The 19,543-nt window shown below is 49.6% G+C and overlaps 1 protein-coding gene across 3 annotated transcripts in view; it reads left to right on the top strand.

Moving 5' to 3' along the window:
• Window positions 1–19,543, top strand: part of LOC8086455 — a 61,058-nt gene that overhangs the window by 24,539 nt on the left and 16,976 nt on the right. For 2 of the 3 annotated variants that reach the window (XM_021462764.1, XM_021462762.1), the window contains exons 16-21: window positions 2,991–3,101; window positions 12,481–12,549; window positions 12,653–12,796; window positions 12,924–12,998; window positions 13,977–14,153; window positions 14,240–14,325. In XM_021462764.1, the coding sequence (XP_021318439.1) occupies window positions 2,991–3,101; window positions 12,481–12,549; window positions 12,653–12,796; window positions 12,924–12,998; window positions 13,977–14,153; window positions 14,240–14,325 (662 nt within the window). The remainder of the gene's footprint in view (window positions 1–2,990; window positions 3,102–12,480; window positions 12,550–12,652; window positions 12,797–12,923; window positions 12,999–13,976; window positions 14,154–14,239; window positions 14,326–19,543) is intronic. The other variant, XM_021462763.1, reaches the window with a different exon arrangement.

The following is a 19,543-nucleotide window of genomic DNA, read 5'->3' as shown; positions in this document are numbered from 1 at the left end:
CCACCACTCCCGCCTCCACCCCGGACCTTGACCTATCCTCTATGTTTCCCACTGACCCGGTGGTCGAGACACCTTTGCCTGTGTTTCCTACAGGTACTGCTGCGCCGTGCCCCTCGCCGGGGCTGTGCCCCAGCTCGCCGGTCACCCGTGACACCTCTGGGCCTCTACCCTGCCCGGGTCTCGAGGGGTCCCCTTTCGGATCGGCCCCTGCGCACGACACGGGTCTTGGGTCGGCGACTAACTCCGGCCCCACCGGCATGCTTGTCTACCACCGCGTGCCCACGACGCGGGTCCCGGACAGGCGACTTCGGCCCCACCGGCACGCTTCGCCCAGCCGGTGCGTGTCTACTAGCGGCGTGCCCGGCTGGCGCCGCTGCCTTCGTCAGCACTGGTGGCCTCCTCTTCGCCGGGGTCACCTACGCCAGCGGCGGCGTCCTCTCCGCCGACGACACCGACACCACCGCCGAGGCCCCCAGCTACCCGGGTCGCGATGCCGGTGTACCATCCACCGCTTATTCACCGACACCCGCGTCATGTTCACCCTATGGTGACGCGACACGCGGCTGGTACCCTGCAGCCCTGGGCCCTTGCGGCGATGCCCGGGGACTCGCAGGTCTCTCCGGTACCCTCTTCCGTCCGCGAGGCCTTGCTGGACCCTCACTGGCGCCTCGCCATGGAAGAGGAGTACGCGGCGCTCCTCGCCAACCAGACATGAGATCTGGTGCCTCGTCCGCCGGGCACCAACATCGTCACCGGCAAGTGGATCTGGACTCACAAGCGTTGGGCTGACGGCACTCTTGAGCGGTACAAGGCTCGTTGGGATCTCCGGGGCTTTACTCAGTGCCCCGGTGTCGACTACGACGAGACTTTCAACCCAGTGGTGAAGCTGGCTACCGTCCGCACGTTCCTCTCGCTGGCTCTCACTCGCAGGTGGCCTGTGCATCAGTTGGACGTCAAGAATGCCTTCCTGCATGACGTTCTCACTTAGACAGTCTACTGCAGCCAGCCGACGGGTTTTTTCGACTTTTTTCGTCCCGACATGGTGTGTCTGCTCAACAAGTCTCTCTACGGTCTGCGTGGAACCATCGGTTTGCTGCTTTCCTACTGACCCTGGGGTTTGTGGAGGCTAAGTTAGACACTTCTCTGTTCATCTGTCACCATGGCGCTGAGACTGCGTACCTGCTGCTCTATGTTGATGACATTATCCTCATAGCCTCTAGTGAGTCCCTTCTTCGCCGGATCATAGCCTCTCTTCAGCAGGAGTTTACTATGAAGGATCTGGGTCGCTTTATCACTTCCTCAGGGTCACTGTGAGCCTCATCCTGTCGGGTTCCTCCTTCACCAGCGGCAGTAGGCTCTTGATATCCTAGAGCGAGCTGGGATGACTGACTGCAAACTCTGTGGGATGACACACAGGGCAAGCTATCAGAGGCTCAGGGTACCCAAGTGACAGATCCCACTGCATATCGGAGTCTTGCTGGTGCACTTTAGTACCTCACCTTCACCCGTCTGGACATCACCTATGTAGTTCAGAGATATGTCTCCATATGCATGATCCCTGGGAGCCACACCTCACTGCTCTCAAGTGGATCCTTCACTATCTCCGCGGCACCGTCGACTTCGGCCTCCTCCTTCACCGGCGGTCGTCCTCCACCGAGCTCGTTGTCTACACTAACGTCGACTGGGCCGGGTGTCCGGACACTGGGCGCTCCACCTCTGGCTACGCCATCTTTCTGGGCGGCAACTTGGTGTCTTGGTCGTCCGAACGTCAGCCAGTCGTCTCCAGCTCTAGTGCCGAGGCGGAATACCGCGCTGTGGCTAACGGCGTCGCTTAGGCTTCCTGGCTCCGGCAGCTCCTCGCCGAGCTCCACATTTCTCTCTCCCAGAGCGCGCTGGTCTACTGTGACAACGTCAGTGCGGTGTACGTCTCCACCAATCCGGTCCAACACTAGAGGACCAAGCATGTGGAGATCGATCTACACTTTGTCCGTGATCGAGTCGCGATCGGCGATGTTCGGGTCCTCCACGTACCGACCACCTCTCAGTTCGCCGACATCTTCACCAAGGGTCTCCCGTCCTCGACCTTCGCCGAGTTCTGCTCCAGCCTCAACATCACTAGTGGCTAGTTGCGACTGTGGGGGGCTCGGGTGTTGTATTTCTTTTTGTGTTTAGTCTGTAAACTCCGCTGCGCCGGTAGTTCAGACTGCGGGGGGTGTTAGAGTATGTGTTATGCAGGCCCATGAGGCCCATGTATGGTAACTATATTGCCACCCTGTTTAGGGTTGGCCCAATACGAGGAAGACCCTAATTTTAACAATAAGTTGAAATTGTAGTTGAGATTTTACTCACAGCATAGAATGAAGAGAACACCTAACCTCTCTACTCGAGTACTTGACAGCCCTGGACCAACTTCATTCCTTGCTAAAAAAGGACAATTTAAAGTGAATCATGTAGTTGCTCCATCTCCATCCTGTTTTATTGAACCTGATAAATGTTAAATGCTGTGGATCCATTATATCATCAAATCCAAGAAACCTTCCCTTTTGCTGCTTTTACATGTGCACTAAGAGTACTTCATTCAACAATCAAAAGGTATCTGCAATATCATTTATTGATCTTGAAGCTCTAAAGTCTAAACATAGTATCAAGATCTGTGTATTAATATAAATCTAGTAAGGTCCAGTACTCCAGTTTTTGGTTGCTGTGCTATGGAATCTAGTCTGTTACGCCAGGAAAGAAATGAGCGCTTTTGAAATGCCCACCACAATGCCTGAGCTTAGGAGTTGGTTCGTGGTCTAGTGGTTCTTTAAATATGGATCAACCTCAAAAGGCCTCTATAAAATTGGCCTATGTGCTGACCGGTTTTGCACTTATATTATGATGAAATAGAGTAGATTGGTACAGTTTAAGGTGTTAATTCATGATATGAGCAAGTATATTGTTTATTCGCTACTGTGTCTAAAATGTGTACATGAATTATTATAACACAGAACATTATGGAAATCAGAAATAGTCATAAAGTGGAAGTTCCTTGCTTCGACTTCGAAAATTTCAGCAGAAAGGGGTTCAAGGAGCTTCAAGTATCTGAGGAAAGTGGAGTGGTAAAGTATATATCCATCCAAGCCTCTCATCGAGTACATTTTACTTTGTTTCAACAGGGCTATTTTTTTACAACTATTGTATTGGAAGTATAGGGTAATCCTCTGGTGCACTGTAATATTTTCTGAATATGCAATTTCATACCTCCGTTCGAATGGTTGTCAGTTTCGTTAAATGGTATGCTTAGTAGATAGATTAATGAAATGTAAAGCTGAGATAATTGAAATATATGTATTTAAACAAATGGAGGCACTGGATCAAATTAGGTTGAGATTGACAATATTGTTTTTCAAATATTTATACTTCTCTTGAGGTACTTACTCCCTCTGTTTCCAATTATAGTTCACTTCTTTTTTTTCTTTTTTTTTTCTCTCGAACACGTAGGAGAGCTGCGTATCATTTCATTAACAGGAGAAGAAAGAGTCGTACATAGACCTGGACACACACGCACACACCCCTAAAAAACTTGATAAACTGATCACCTGAAAATTTTAAAAGAAACGACCGGACCAAAACAAACAGCCCCTAAGAGACCCTCCCTGCAGTGAGCAGGGAGAGGCCTTTGCTCCTGCCAAACACCATAACTCGGCTTCCTCCTTTGCAAGGAGCAGCGCTGTGTCCAGTCTGGGGGTGGCCCCATTGAAAACACAATCATTTCTATGCCTCCAAATGGTCCATGCACCATGTGTGATGAGGGTGTTCTACCCTTTCCTTCTGTCACCGTCTACAGCAGCTTCTGCTTTCATCCACCAATCCTCCCAGGAGAGTTCTGTTGCTTGTGGGGTGAGAATAGAGAGTCAGACACGATGCAAAAGAGAATACCAGAACTGTCTTGCAAAAACACAGCCAATGAGAAGGTGCTGAATGTCCTCATCTTCTTGGTCACATAGTGGGCATTTGCTTGGATGGGGAAGGCAGCGCTGGGCCAATCTGTTAGAATGTAATTGTAACAGCCCATATTGGGCGTACGGCCCTGTTGAAACTGGAAATGGGGAAGCTTCTGGCTGGCTCAATCGCCAAGCCCTCACTGTCTATATTCTTGTTCTGACTTTTACATATAGGTCCCTTTACAATCCATTATTTACACCAACACTCCCCCTCAAGATGGGCTAAATATATCTAACATGCCCATCTTGCTACAACTCAACTCAACTTCACTAGGTCCTAAACCTTTTGTAAAACAGTCCGCTAGTTGGCCACGCGATTTTACATACTCTAACTTTAAGGCTCCACTATCTAGCTTCTCCTTGATGAAGAATCTATCAATTTCCACATGCTTAGTGCGGTCAAATTGGACTGGATTATTTGCAATATTGATTGCAGCAATGTTATCGCAATGAAGCATCATTGTCTCATTTCTTAACACCCGCAACTCCTTCAGCAAACCTTTTAACCACAACATCTCACACAAACTCAATGCCATTGCCCTATACTCAGCCTCCGCAGTAGACCGAGCCACAACTGCTTGCTTCTTGCTTCTCCATGAGACAATATTGCTCCGCATCATAGTAGCCCTCCACATCAAGGTGCCCATTCTTCCTGAACCATAACCCTCTCCCAGGGGTTCCCTTTAGATACCTCAAAATCCTGTAAACAACCTCCATATGTCCTGCTTTTGGATCATGCATATACCTGCTCACCACACTCACTGCATAGAAATGTTAAGTATATGATGAAGATCTAGTCAATAGGCCTATCTATAGGCCCTATCTATATATAGCCAGGGGGCTCTCTCTATATATGGACGACTCCATCTCTAGAGTCTTTGTACTTCGTGATCCCAAAGGTACCTAACATGGTACCAAAGCTATGGGATTTGGGTTAGGATTAGATTAGTCTGACCCACGATCCAGTTCTTTCTCCTTGGGATCCTCCTTTCTTCGCACGGCCCGTCGCTGCGTCCCCTCGTCGCCCGTCTTTCCCCGTCTTCGCGCGGCCTATCGCCGTGTCCCTTGTCGATTGCCCTGAGGCTTCTTCAGCGTGCAGAGATTGTGATCGCGGGCGTCCGCCTGAGTCTTCTTCACGCGCGCGGACTCGTCCGTCGCGGGGTGCGCGCGCGTGGACTCGCCTATCGCGGGGTGCGTGATTCTGCGCGACTTGTCCATCGCGGGGATTCCGCGCCGCCTGAGTCTTCTTCACGCGCTCGGACCGCGCGACATCCGTCGCGGGGATTCTGTTCGTGCGGGGCTCCCGCTCGTCGTCTGCTCCATCCGCCTGCCGACTCCTCTGCTCCGTCTGCCTCCACTCGTGGTCTGCTTCGTCTGCGACTCCTCTGCTCCGTCTGCCTGTTGCCTCCCCTGCTGTGTCTGCCTGTTGTTGGCAGAGGAGGTCCTGCACGTCCAGCAAACAGAGGGGGCGTCTGCTGCTTATACCACTGTGGTAAAAGATTGCTGCCTCCCTCATCTTTGGTCAGCTGTTAGCAGTTCTTGTCAATCATGTCTAAGTCTCAGCTCAATGCAATTGTCATCCGTATCACTTTAGAGGGTCCAAATTATCCTGAATGGGCTTTCTGTGTGGAAACTGCATTACGAGGTCATGGTTTACTGCATCATCTAACTGATAATGCCCCTAAGGCTAAGGAGGATGGTAGTAACGCTACTACAGTAAAAGATTGGGGTATCAATGATGGCAAAGTGATGGCTGCTATGGTCAATAGTACTAAACAGTCTTTGATTATGAGTCTATCTAAGTTCAAAACTGCTAAGGCCATATGGGAAAATCTAAAGCAGCGCTATGTACAGGACAGTGGGGCTCTTTTACATAGTCTTATGCAGCAAACTCATGTCATTGAGCAGAATGATATGTCCATTGATGAGTACTATTCTGCTTTTGATCGACTGATGGGATCATTGACTTCCAATAAGAGAACTCGTTTCTCAAGGTGGTGGAAGAGGACTACTGCTGCTGTCACCACAGCCATCAGTAACTCGTTTCTCAAGGTGGTGGAAGAGGACTACTGCTGCTGTCCCCAAAGAACTGTGTAAAGGCCTTAATTCCTTGATTATCCTGGTGGCTTGGGAGATTTGGAAGCATCGCAACACTTGCGTCTTTGATAATAAGAGACCGAGCATTCAGGAGGTCCTGATGCCCATTTGCATGGAGGGAGGGCTTTGGTGCTCGGCTGGGGCATCCAAACTCCAGGAGCTTGTTGTTAGGTCGCTGCCTGCTGAAGCATAGGGCTCAGAGGCTTTTGGTTGTCCTTGATCATTAGGTGGTGAGTCTCTATCCTTATGTTTGAGGTGTGTTGGGTCTCTGACCCTTGTACCCTTTTCTTTATCTTAATGAAATGACGCACAGTTCTCCTGCGCCGTTCGAGAAAAAAAAAGACCAAGCAGTTCAGCCCATGACCAAAACAAAGAGCATCGGAGAAAGAGGATCCCCCTGACAAAGCCCTCTCTTGTGCTGTATGAAATTCCCAGGAGTGCCATTGAGAAGTATCTGTGTTGAGGATGAAGCAAGAAGCCCGCATAGGAGATCATGCCACCGAGGACCAAAGCCCAACTTTTCAAGTACCTCAAGGAGAAAAGCCCAAGAGACCGAGTCAAAATTCCTTAGTAATGTCCAGTTTGAGTAGAATACGGGGCTGCTTTTGAGTGTAAAAATCTGACTGTTTGCTGGACCATCATGAAGTTAGTGATTTTTTATGAATGGACTTTGGTTAGGGGAGACCATCTGATCAAGGTGTCCTGCCAACCTATTGGCAAGGATTTTGGTCACTAACATAGCAAAACTGTGAACTAGACTGATGGGCCTGAAGTCATTCACCTGATCAGCATCTGTCGTTTTAGGATTAGTGTGATATATGCAGAGTTGAGCCGCCAGAGGTTCCTGAAATTTTTTCCCCAAATAGTGTGCATGGCAGTCATAATGTCTTCTTTAATTATTGACCAGCAGGTAGCAGGCCTTTTTTCTCAAACTACAAAGGAGAGCTGCATGTCACTTCATTATGATAGAAGAAAAAAAAAATAAAACAAGCTCAGTTTAGAAAGAATTAGGACTTGAGGTTCCCAACACACACACAAGGCAGACTATGCTTGTGACAAAAAAGAAAACATGACCATCCTACCACACCAGTGGCTAAACCCCAGCCCCTGGGGTCAGTGACCTAGCTAGAAGGTCACTGAGCTTGGAAGCACCTGCCATGCACCAAAGACTACACTCATCCCCTATGGTTTGTAAAAGCCCTTGAACGTTTGGAGAAGCTCCTTAAATACAAAAGAGTTCCAATGTTCCCAACTTCCCAGGAAACAAGAATGATGAGGGAATTCAAGCCCTTCCTCATCTCTTTGGCACCCTTCTGATAGCCAACCTCCACCACCAGAGAAATTAGATGTTGTTGGCGAAGGTTCAACTGCGACAAAGTTCAAATGCTGAAGAATGAAGGCCCAAACCTGCTGTTTGCTTGCTTGGCTGATTTCTTTCTGCACCATCTTGTGCTTGGTGCTCTGTTCTGCTAGATCTGCTCTCTGCTCTGTGCCCATGCATTCAATCTTCTGTTGTCCACCAATTTGCTTCATCTTCTGCTGCTAGAGTATGTTGAGGCCTATTTCCTAAATTCCATTGTGTTAGAGTACCCTAGATTACTGAGCTTAGTCTCCTAGAGTGTGTTTGGTTGGTAGCTCAATCCAAGCTCTGGCTTCTTTGGGTCAAAAATTAGTTGTTTGGTTTTCTGAAGAAGAGCGGAGGCCTGGCTAATATGGGCCAACCGTACGCCCTTAGCCTGGCTAGGATGGAATCGCTAAATCGGTGATTCTCCTATAGCCAGGCCTGAGCTAGCCGTGTGCTCCCTTCTTGTCACCGCTCAGTCTTCTCTCCATCACCTCCACCAGCTCTGCTGCTCCTCCTCCTTCGCCACTCACTATTGTAGATCTTCCTCGCGCTCTGCTCCTCCTTCCTTGCTCGTCCTCCCCGTCGGTGGTGGTCCCCTGCTCGTCCCCGCCACTCGTCGCTGCAGATCTGGCCATGGGGACAAAGGGGAAGCTCGGGCCTATAGACGCTGTGGAGGCCTCAGCGGAGCACCTCCTCCTTCGCAGCACGCACGCCATGGTTGCGGCTCTTTAGGCACAACAACTCTTCTTGACGGCCTCCACCTCCTCTTCTCCCGCTCACCACGCGGCCACCGCGTTGGACCACCACCGCCCCCTGCCCATGCCGTCCTGCGCGTGCCGTCTAGAGTCCAGCCAACAAACGCGTCGTCGTCCAGCCTGACGGAAGGCGGCCTCGACGACATCCAGATAGACTGTATTTGAAGCTGATGCTGACCCAGCCTGAATCCTACTGCCGCGGCCTCCTCGTTGTTGTGTGTGTCCAGCGACGCGGACGCTGAGTGACAGTCGCAGTCATCGGACGAGGCGCGGTGGCTCTTGGCGTTGCTGTTGTTTTCGTGACGTGCAACGGCATGATGTATCTCTACATTGCTATGGTCTGCCACCAACATGTCGTAGTCATCGTTGTGGACTTGTGGTGCTCCATGGCCGGTGAAGCAGCAAGGTGTGCCTTGTTGTTTTGGATCGTCATCTTGTCTTCTTGGCCTCGGACGGTGGCTGGCAGGCTGTGACGGAGAAGCTGCACGCCAAGGTGCTAGCAATGGTGGCAGGGGACGACACCGTGGAAGAGCACGGCTCCATGCACCATACCTGTTCGGTGGAATGTTGCAAAGGAGGTGAACATACCAGCTTCAGAAATGGGTAACTGTATTCAAGCCAAACCAGCAAACATACTCAAACTAAGCCAGGCTTGAGCAATTCCTCCAACCAAACAAGTGAGCATTAGCTTATATTAGACAGGTTAAGTCTGGCCTGGCTTAAAAAGCTAGCCAAGCTTGGAAATGAATGGCAACCAAACACACTCCTAGTTTATTGAGCTATTTACTCCACCACAAGGTTGGGTGCACATCTATCCCAACCTCACTGCCACCACCCCCCACAAACTCGCCCCCGCTCCACCTTGTGTGCCTTCATCGGCTACTCCTCCGACCACGAAGACCCTCTGCCAGTTCTTTCATCCTCTGCAGGTCCACTTGTGCAGCTTGCACAGCAGACTGTGCAGCAGGATGTGCCTGAGCTGCCTGATGACACTTCGACGGCACTCTGGCCCCTCAACCTGGCCCGGTCAGCACCCCGGCCTCCTCCACCGGGCTCCTCCGCGCCTCGGCACACACCACCCATGCCACAGCAGCTACATACGGTGCCTTCAGCACCCTCACAAGTGCCCTCATTGCCATCTATGCCGCCTCAGGTGGCTGCTCCGGCGCCCTCCGTGGCAGCAGCTCCAAAACCTACTATGACAGCAGCCCTAGCGCCTCCCTTGGCCCCGCCGGCTTGCAACTTCAACAAGCCACCGGTTATTCATTTCTACTCCCGGCACCCCCCTCCTGCAACTGCTCCTTCACCACCCACTCCACCACTAGCGGCTGCTCCTTCTCGCCGCTCCACTATCATCCCATCTCCGCCTCGGTTCATCAAAATTGATCCTCCACGACCTGCTGTGTGCTGTCCCCATCCCACCGGTTGACAACACTCATGGCATGATGACCCGTGGGAAGTCTGGGTATCTCCAGCCGTGCCTCCAGCTCCACGCCGAGGCCCTTTCCTCAATTCCCCGGTCTTGCCGCGACGCTCTTGCTGACCCGCATTGGCGTCACGCCATGGGGGAAGAGTATGCTGCTCTCATGGAAAATCACACCTGGGACCTTGTTCCGCGCCCTGCCAAGGCCAATGTCGTCACAGGCAAGTGGATTTTCAAACACAAATTTCATGCTGATGGCTCCCTGGACAGATACAAGGCGCGATTGGTCCTTCGTGGCTTCACCCAACATTCCGGTATTGACTACGATGAGACGTTCAGTCCCGTTGTCAAACCTGCCACTGTTCGCATAGTGCTCACCCTCGCTCATTCTCGGGATTGGCCAATTCACCAACTGGACGTCAAAAATGCCTTCCTCCATGGAACCCTTTCTGAAACATTGTACTGTTCCCAGCCAACAGGGTTCGCTAACTCAGCTCTTCCTCAACATGTCTGTAGACTCAACAAATCTCTTTATGGCTTGAAGCAAGCCCCCCCGGGTGTGGTATAGCCGGTTTGCTACCTTCCTGCTCTCCCTGGGCTTTACTGAAGCACGATCAGGTACATCGCTTTTTGCCTACCGTCACGGTACAGAAATCGTGTATTTGCTGCTCTATGTGGACGACATTGTGCTCACTGCCTCTTCGCAGCAGCTTATTCGCCGGGTCATTGATGCTCTAATGAAGGAATTCGCCATGAAAGATCTTGGTCCTCTTCACCACTTCCTTGGCATGGCAGTTCACCGACGGGGCGATTCTCTATTTCTCTCCCAGCGTCAATATGCCTTGGACATCCTCGCTCGCCATGGCATGAGTGACTACAAACCATGCTCCACTCCGGTTGACACCTGCGCCAAGACATCAGCCGATGACGGTCCTTCTGTTGCTGATCCCACCGAAGCTCTCCAACACTTGACTTTCACCCGGCCCGACATCGCCTATGCAGTCCAGCAAGTTTGTCTCCACATGCATGACTCTCGGGAGGTTCACCTTGTCGCTGCTAAACGCATTCTTCGCTATCTGCAGGGCACACTTGACCATGGTCTCCTCATTCCTCGGATAGTTGTCGTATATACTGACTGATGCTGATTGGGCAGGCTGGCCGGACACCCGGCGATCCACCTCTAGCTATGCTGTTTTTCTCGGAGGAAGCCTTGTCTCCTGGTCCTCTAAACGGCAGCACCTCTCTCGCTCCAGTGCTGAGGCAGAGTACCGTGCTGTCGCCAACGGCGTCGCCGAAGCCTCCTGGTTGCGGCAGCTCCTCCAGGAACTGCACCACCCACTTGACTCCGCCTGCATCGTCTACTGCGACAACGTCAGCGCCGTGTACCTCTCCACCAACCCTGTACAACATCAGCGCACTAAGCATGTGGAAATCGACCATTTCGTCCGAGAACGTGTTGCCATCGGTTCTGTCCGTGTGCTTCATGTACCCACCACCTCCCAGTTAGCCGATGTCTTCACCAAGGGTCTCCCTTCCTCCACATTTCAAGAATTTCATTCCAGCCTGAATGTCCGCTCTAGCGACGTTCCGGCTGCGGGGGGGTGTTAGAGTACCCTAGATTATTGAGCTTAGTCTCCTAGTTTATTGTGCTATTTACTCCTAGACATTTACTAGGCGCAGCCTGCTAGGCTAGCCTGGCCCCTTTGGGCTCTCAGTAATCCCCTATTTATATGTAACCACCTTGTAACTCTAATCTCAATCAATTGAAGCCTGTTGGCATTCTGCCTTCACATTGCATCAGTGTCCATCCAAGTCGAATTCTACACATCATAGTTCATCCAAGCCGTATGTCCACAAATTTATTGTCAGATCAGCCATTTGTTTCTTTGGTTAGCCGAGTCTGTCCATTTAGCTAATCATCATCATCATCATTGATGCGACTATGCCCTCTTGGTCTCTTTTGTAGCCCATTTTGCTACGCTTCATGATCAATGACCGTTTATTTTGTCGTCACCACCATTCTATCCTACTGCGTGCCAGTCTTGCAGCAGTGATCTCTCTGTGCTTCCTTTGGCTTGATTTGACACATCTCTATATTACTGTCGAGTTCAAAGTCTCCAATGCAAGGTTCAAAGTTGAAGAGTGATGTTCTGTTTTGTGAAGACTTGAGGTATTGCTAAAATATAGCTTATGAAGGCAGTACCCTCTTGTGGGGATCATTTTTTACATCGACGTTGTTCAAGAGTTGCACGCTTCGACAACATCTTCTATTTTGGAATTTGGATGCTTTTGTATTTGAAGTCTAGTGCATAGTGCCAACTCTCCAAATGCAACGACATTGCATTCACGTTGTTCGAGAGGGGGTGTTAAGGTATAATAGTCAAGGGTATTAGTGTAATCTCAGTCTTGGGTTTTCATCTTGTGTCTCTCATGTACTCTATATATAGTAATCCTTATTGGGCCTCAATATTATCATCCAATTCAGTCTCTCTTTATTCGTAACATATGGAACCCAGCATAGGGCCTAAACGAAACAGTAGGGGTCTGTTAATGACTATTAAGTGTGCGTAAACGTACGATTGGTTACAATATTCGGAACCATGGATGGATTCTCCATGAAATATGTTTCGATAGTACATCTATTTAAGCTTATAGGTGTTAATATGTCTTTTGAAATGACACGCAGCTCTCCTGCGTCCTTCGTGTTTTTTTTTTCTTTTTTCAAAAGACTCGGTCAAACTTAGAGAAGTTTGACTTAGGACAAAACTAAAGTGAGCTACGGTTTGGAACGGAGGGTGTATTACAATCTGCAATGCTGATCTCATGGATGAGGAGTGATCCTTATTCCTTTCATGATTTACATTTGGATACCAGGTCATCTTTGAAGGTGTCTATACTTTACATCCTGCTATAAGGAAATTTCTGGATTTGTGGATTGCAGTTGTAAGACCCTTCTCAAATCTTCAGCAAATTTCTAGTCTGGTTCCATCATCTTGCTATATCATTGTAAATATTTCTTTTGAGGTTAATATATTCCCTGGCACAGGTTGGTGGAGTTCATTCTCATCTTATTGCAAGAATACAGAGAGACAAGAATCGTGCTGGTTTTTCTATTTCCCAGACTGAAATCATGACCACTGTGTTTCCACTGTTTCAGCAATACATTGAACCACATCTTGTCCATGCTCATGTTGGTACAAGAAACATGTGTTGACCTATTTTTTTTCACCTTACATAACTGTCCAATATTCTGCTGTTATGATGCATCCAGTAAGTTTGTGTACTTATGCATTGTTATTTCTCCACTTGCTTGGCAGCTTAAGATTCAAAACGATTTCGATCCTGTGCTGTCTCCTGAAAGCTCGCTTTTTGTGTTAAAAAGTAAAAAACAGGTAAACATACAACTTTATATTCCCACATTTCCTATGTTCACCCTCGGCGCTAGGTGATAGTTGGGAGGCAGATCATTGATTTGTACCTAATAGGTCATCAGTATGCTTAGCTGACTGCCCTGGGGGGATAGTGTCCCTAGATCCCAGATAGTTGCCTAGGCTAGATAAACGGAAAAAGTCTAACCCCCTCAATTATACAGGGTGGACTAGTTCACCCCCCCCCCCCCAAAAAAAACTATAAAACCGGATTTTCTACCCTCTGAACTTTCTAAAATCGGTCAAATAACCTCCTCAAGCGGTTTTGGACGGTGGTTTTGCTACAGTGACGGTGGTGTTTTGTCTTTTTCTTTTTTTTTTAATTATTTCTGCTGAATCTTTGAAAAATCATAGTAAATCACTGAAAAATCTAAAATGAAAAATCCAATTTTGTTGGACTCCACATGAGTAGATCTACACAGTGAACATATAATATGGTATGCTTTAGTACAAAGTTTTTGTTGTACCTTTAGATCTATGCTTTTATGTAATTAATTGCAGTAATTCATAGATCTAAAGCTACAACAAAAAATGTACTAAAGCATACCATATTATATGTTCTCCGTGCAGATCTATTCATGTGGAGTCCAACAAAATTAGATTTTGCATTTTATGATTTTTCTGTGATTTACTATGATTTTTCAAAGATTCAGCGGAAATAAATAAACAAGAAAAACACAAAGCCACCATCACTGTAGCAAAACCACCGCCCAAAACTGCTTGAGGGGGTTCTTTGACCGGTTTCAGAACAAGGGGTAGAAAATCTGGTTTTATAGTTTGGGGGTAAAGTAGTCCACCATGTATAGTTGAGGAGGTTATGTAGACTTTTTCCCTAGATAAACCTGCTACTGGGGTTTTATCCCTGAGCACCTAGGAAGCCATCTAGGAAAACAATGCGCATTCCATGTTTTGGGTGGTGATGAGTTTTTGCTCTATTGCTAGGTGTCGTACCAAGACATACTGAAGGTACTAGATGCTAGTAAAGTCTGCAGTTCTGTCCAGAACTTTACTGATGTGTACTTAAGGCTTCCTGGCGTACCAACAAATGGCCAGCTGACAGAAGGTGAGTGTATCCGGGTCAGAATTTGTGAAGGAAGATTCGCATTGTTGATACGAGAGGTATGCAGACTTATTTTTTTTCATTATGTTTGTTTGACATGGGTCTGTAACATGTTGCCCTTTCTCTTCCCTTCAATATTTGTTAGCCTATAAGGGAAGGAAATTTTATTATCCAGCCAAAGGTTGACTTTGATATTAGTGCCAGCACTGTTGCAGGGCTTCTTAAGCTTGGGTAAGTGGTGCATTGTTGACTTTCCATCTCTTTACATATTACAGGGAAAAAAATACATTGGGCATTCACTGGTGAGCTAGGTGTAAACATCATAATCTTGAGTTGTTGGTTAATGTGTCACCTGTTGGATTTAATTGCCATTTTTTTTTAGTATAATATGCTAGTGAGGACTCAGTGATGGGATGTATAAGAGGAATAGAATTTGTGGAATAGGATGATTTACATTGAGCCTCTCATGCGGTATATATAGAATTTACATGACTTGGGTGTGAAACTGGGACATGAGAAGTTAATCACAAATAATTCTATCATAGCCATGAGGTTTTCTAACAGGAGAAGAAAACCGATGAGTATCTCATGCAAGGCGATAGCCCTTTGAGCCAATGTCGTTGTAGACAAGCGTGAGCATAAAGTAGCCATGGTCGAAGATACCATGAAGTCGTGGTCTACGTAGTTGTGGTCGGGTTGTTGATGTCGATGTAGTTGCACATCAAGCCATGGGCGCAAAAGAGGTGCCATGGTGATGATAGAGACAACGTCTTGTCATGGAAGAGGGCGATGTCAAGGTCGACATTGTCAGGACTGTTGATGTAGACGATAAATTGGATGGGATGAGAAAGGTAGGGTCAATGCCAAAATCGGTGTAGTCTGGTCGCTACGGACGAAGTCTGTGTTAGGGTTACTAGGCCTAGTAACTCATGGGGGATGACTGCATCCAGTAGTGTTTTCAATACTGGATTTACTAGGTAGTTGATCCCAACCATACACCAATGTCCAAGGGACTAGCATAAAAGGCCCCAATGATGTTACCAATGTCCAAGGGACTAGCATAAAAGGCCCCGATGATGTTGTCTCTCCTACTCACCGGCCATACGTGCCGGAGATAGAGGATGACCTAGGAATTTAGTGAATGCACACACGCAACTCCGTGGACAAAACACGAACACACTGGAACTTTTGGTGCTGCAACTCACAACTTTTTCTGTATGCTATTGATCAACTTAAATACAGACCACAAGCACCTCACTATCGGTTCATGCCATCCCATGAATGAGTCACTGTTGTGCACGATCACCACTACAAAAACTGAAGCTAAGCTGAGCCACTGCATGAACTATGCATGCATCTAGCTGATAGAGAGACACTCTCGTCCATTGAGAAGAGAACGAGCTCACCAAGTCAATTAGCTAAAAAAAAACATTGCTTAGCATAATCGTTGATGCATAGGAGATGGCGATCTAGGTGCAACTATGTGGGGACAAGTGAGGAGACATAGGTGGTGGTGTTGCGTAGCAATTACGGGAGCTAGGTGGATCATGCACAATCGGCTGCTCGTACGGGCGAGGTGGGACTATGATGGCGCAAGTTGGCAGTAGTGGCAATGACAAACCAACAATAAAGACATGCGGACGCAATGACTGAGAAGCAACGTGGGAAGGCATCCCTTTGGCATCGCTTGCCCGCCGTGGAGGTTGAAGTGGTAGAGGCTGGTATAGTCAATTTTGATTTTGGAGCATATTTGTGCAAGATCGATGGGCGGATGGGCGATCGGTGACTTAACCCTGATCAATAGTCAGGAAAACAAAAAAGATCTAAGCACCAAGAGACCAAAACCTGGGTACACTGCTGGGTGCTCATTGCAGAGAAACACCACACACCTAACCAGGGGGTGACCTTCATTATATAGCCAGGAAGGCTTGCAGTACATCTACAAGTTACAATGTGGTACTAATACAAGTCAGGCTAGGATTACAAGGCCAATGGGCCGTAAGCCCAATATGGGCTGTTATAATTATATTTTAACACCCTCGCTCAGTCTAAGTTGGGAGTGTCACGAACACAAAGACTGGACCTAAAGTCAGTGAATAACTGTATAGGTAACCCTTTGGTCATAATGTCCGCGAACTGATGAGACGATGGAACATGGAGCACCCGAACCTGTCCCAAAGCAACCTTCTCACGGACGAAGTGAATATCTATCTCAATATGCTTCGTGCGACGATGATGAACTGGATTCTGGGCCATGTAGGTAGCGCTGGCATTATCGCAGTAGGCGATCGTCGTCGATGAAATGGGTGTATGGAGCTCCTGAAGTAACTAACGAAGCCAACAAGTCTCAGCCACAGCGTGCGCAACAGCACGATACTCAGCCTCCGCACTCGAACAAGAGACTAAGTTGTTGCCGAGGAAAACACAGTAGCCTGAAGTGGAGCGCCGAGAGTCTGGACAACCAGCCCAATCAGCATCGGAGTAGGCGGTCAAGCTGGTGATGCTTCTTGTGCCGATGTGAAGCTCGGTGGACAGGGTGCCCTTGACATACCGCAGGACACGCTTGAGCATCGCAAGGTGAGGCTCTCGCGGGTCGTGCATGAAGAGGCAAACCTGCTAAACTGCATAGGCGAGGTCCGGACGAGTCAGCGTGAGGTACTGTAGTGCACCGGCGAGGCTGTGGTACTGAGTGGCATCCGACACCGGTGCGTCATCCGTAGCAGAGAGCTTGGCATGAGTGTCAACAGGAGTTGCCATAGAGTGACACTCAGCCATGCCGGCGCGTTGAAGCAAGTCCACAACGTATTGGTGCTGAGACAGAAATAGGCCATCCGTAGAACGCGTGACAGAGATCCCAAGGAAGTGATGAAGATCCGCAAGATCTATCATAGCGAACTTAGAGTGAAGGAGCTCGGTGAGGCGTCGAAGAAGCGAGGTCGATGAGGCTGTCAGGATGATGTCGTCGACGTAGAGTAGCAAGTAGGCGATGTCGGCACCCACTTTATAAACAAAGAGGGACGGATCGGAGGTCGAAGCAGTGAAGCTAGATCGCTAGACGAAGCCGGAGAACCGCTGGTGCCACGCCCTGGGCACCTGCTTGAGTCTGTACAAAGACTTTTGTAGGAGACAACGTGGTCGAGAGCCGCCGGGTCGTCAAAACCGGGCGGCTGCTGGTAGTAGACTGTCTCATTCAGATGGCCGTGAAGAAAGGTGTTCTTCACGTCCGGCTGATGTATCGGCCAGGAGCAAGAGGCGGCGATGCTGAGGACGACTCTGATGGTACTTGGTTTAACAACTGGGTTAAACGTCTCATCGTAGTTGATGCCGTACTGCTACGAGAAGCCACGAATGACCGATCTGGCTTTATGGTGAGCCAGAGAGCCGTCAGCATGATACTTGTGCTTGAAGACGCACTTGCCGGTGATGACGTTGGCACGAGGCGGTCGAGGGACGAGACGTCAGGTGCCATTGTCCATGAGAGCCTTGTATTCTTTAGCCATGGCCGCGCGCCAGTTCCCATCGGCGAGCGTGGCACGAGTTGCCTAGCAACAAAGAAGCCAGGCTGGGGGCCGCCGCGGTAAAGTCGTACCGCTGCATGGGCGGCGGCAGGGAACCCGTCTAGGAACTAGTCGCCTGCGCAGGGGGCTCCTGTGGAGGTGGAGCCGAGGGCACCACGACCTGCTGCAGTGGGGCCGAAGGTGCTGAAGGAGCCGCCTGGGGCGGCTGTGGAGCCGGCGGCGGAGCTGGACGGCGACTATAGTGGACCAAAGAATTCCCCTCTTTATAGTACGACTATCTATCCTTCTCAAACTCCACCTCCTTCTCAAAGTGTGCCAACACCACAAAGTGTGTACCAACAAGTGTGCACGTGTGTTAGCATTTTCACAATCATTTTCTTCGAAGGAGTTAAGTTAGCTCACTAGGTTCTAAATGCATGCACATGAACAATGACACCTAGTGGCACTTGATAACCGCTTAGCCAAAGAATTCCCCTCTTTATAGTACGGCTATCTATTCTAAATGTGATCACACCCTCTATGGTGTCTTGATCACCAAAACCAAAACCCTAAGCAATACCTTTGCCTTGATCTCCATAGGGTTTTGTTTTTCTCTTTCTTCTTTTCCAAGTTGAGCACTTGATCATCTTATGGTCATCACCATCATCACCATGATCATCACTTGCTCCATCACTTGGCATGTACCAACCTCATTAAGTCTACACACTTAGTATAGAGGTTAGTACTAGGGTTTCATCAATTATCCAAAACCAAACTAGGGCTTTCAACTACGTCCACCTGGAGGGAGCCGGGGGAGCTAGCAGCTCGTCCTCACCGAGCTCGCCCTCCTTGGCACCCGGCTCGCCATCAGCTTCGGCGAGCCCACCACTGCCTTCACCACCAGCGAGTCCAACACCACCGGCTACACCACGCACTCCTGCACCAGCTCCCCACTCTCCTACACCGGTGCCGGCATCTCCAAGGTCGGCACCAGCAGCTTTGGCCCGTCAGCGTTTGGTGGAGTTCGCCACTCCACTGTCCGGCGACGAGGACCGCGTCGACGCCTACCACGACGATGAGCCTCTACTCTACCGCACCATGGACACCATCCTCGGTAACCAACGTGTCCCTGGGTTAGCGGTACATGACTTCGAGGTGGAGCTGCACCTGGCACACGAGGATGGTGAGCCTCGCTCCTTCGCTGAGGCGGAGGGAGACGCGGCATGGCGTGCCGCGATGTAGCAGGAGATGGACGCGGTCGAGCAGAACCGCACTTGGGAGCTCGCTGATCTCCCACGTGGTCACCGCGTGATCACCCTTAAGTGGGTGTTCAAACTGAAGAGGGATGAAGCCGGTGCCATCGTCAAGCACAAGGCTCGCTTGGTGGCACGAGGTTTCGTGCAGTAGGAGGGGGTCGACTTCGACGACGCCTTCGCCCCCGTAGCACGGATGGAGTCCGTGCGACTTCTCCTTGCGCTAGCTGCCCAGGAGGGCTGGCGTGTCCATCACATGGATGTCAAGTCAGCGTTCCTTAACGGCGACTTGAAGGAGGAGGTCTACATGCACCAGCCGTCAGGATATGTGATTCCTGGCAAGGAAGGCAAGGTGCTTCGTCTGCGCAAGGCCCTCTATGGCTTGCGGCAGCACCGAGGGCGTGGAATGCCAAACTGGATTCCACAATGAAGGGGATGGGCTTCAAGCAAAGCCCGCACGAGGCGGCCATCTACCGGCGGGGCAGTGGATGAAAGGCCCTGCTGGTGGGTGTCTACGTCGACGATCTTGTGATCACCGGCACCGAGGAGGTGGAGATCGAGGCGTTCAAGGAGAAGATGAGGGCGAGGCGTTAACCTCTCTCCGCCAGACTTGGCGGAGAGAGGTGGACGCGACCAGATGAGGGGATGAGCGAGGTGGAGATCGAGGCGTTCAAGGAGAAGCTCCACAATGCGCTTGGC

This window comes from Sorghum bicolor, chromosome 6 (genome assembly GCF_000003195.3).
Source record: "Sorghum bicolor cultivar BTx623 chromosome 6, Sorghum_bicolor_NCBIv3, whole genome shotgun sequence".
Classification (NCBI taxonomy): domain Eukaryota; kingdom Viridiplantae; phylum Streptophyta; class Magnoliopsida; order Poales; family Poaceae; genus Sorghum; species Sorghum bicolor.
The sequence above is the reverse complement of the archived record's forward strand: the minus strand, read 5'-3'. Positions and strand labels throughout refer to the sequence as shown.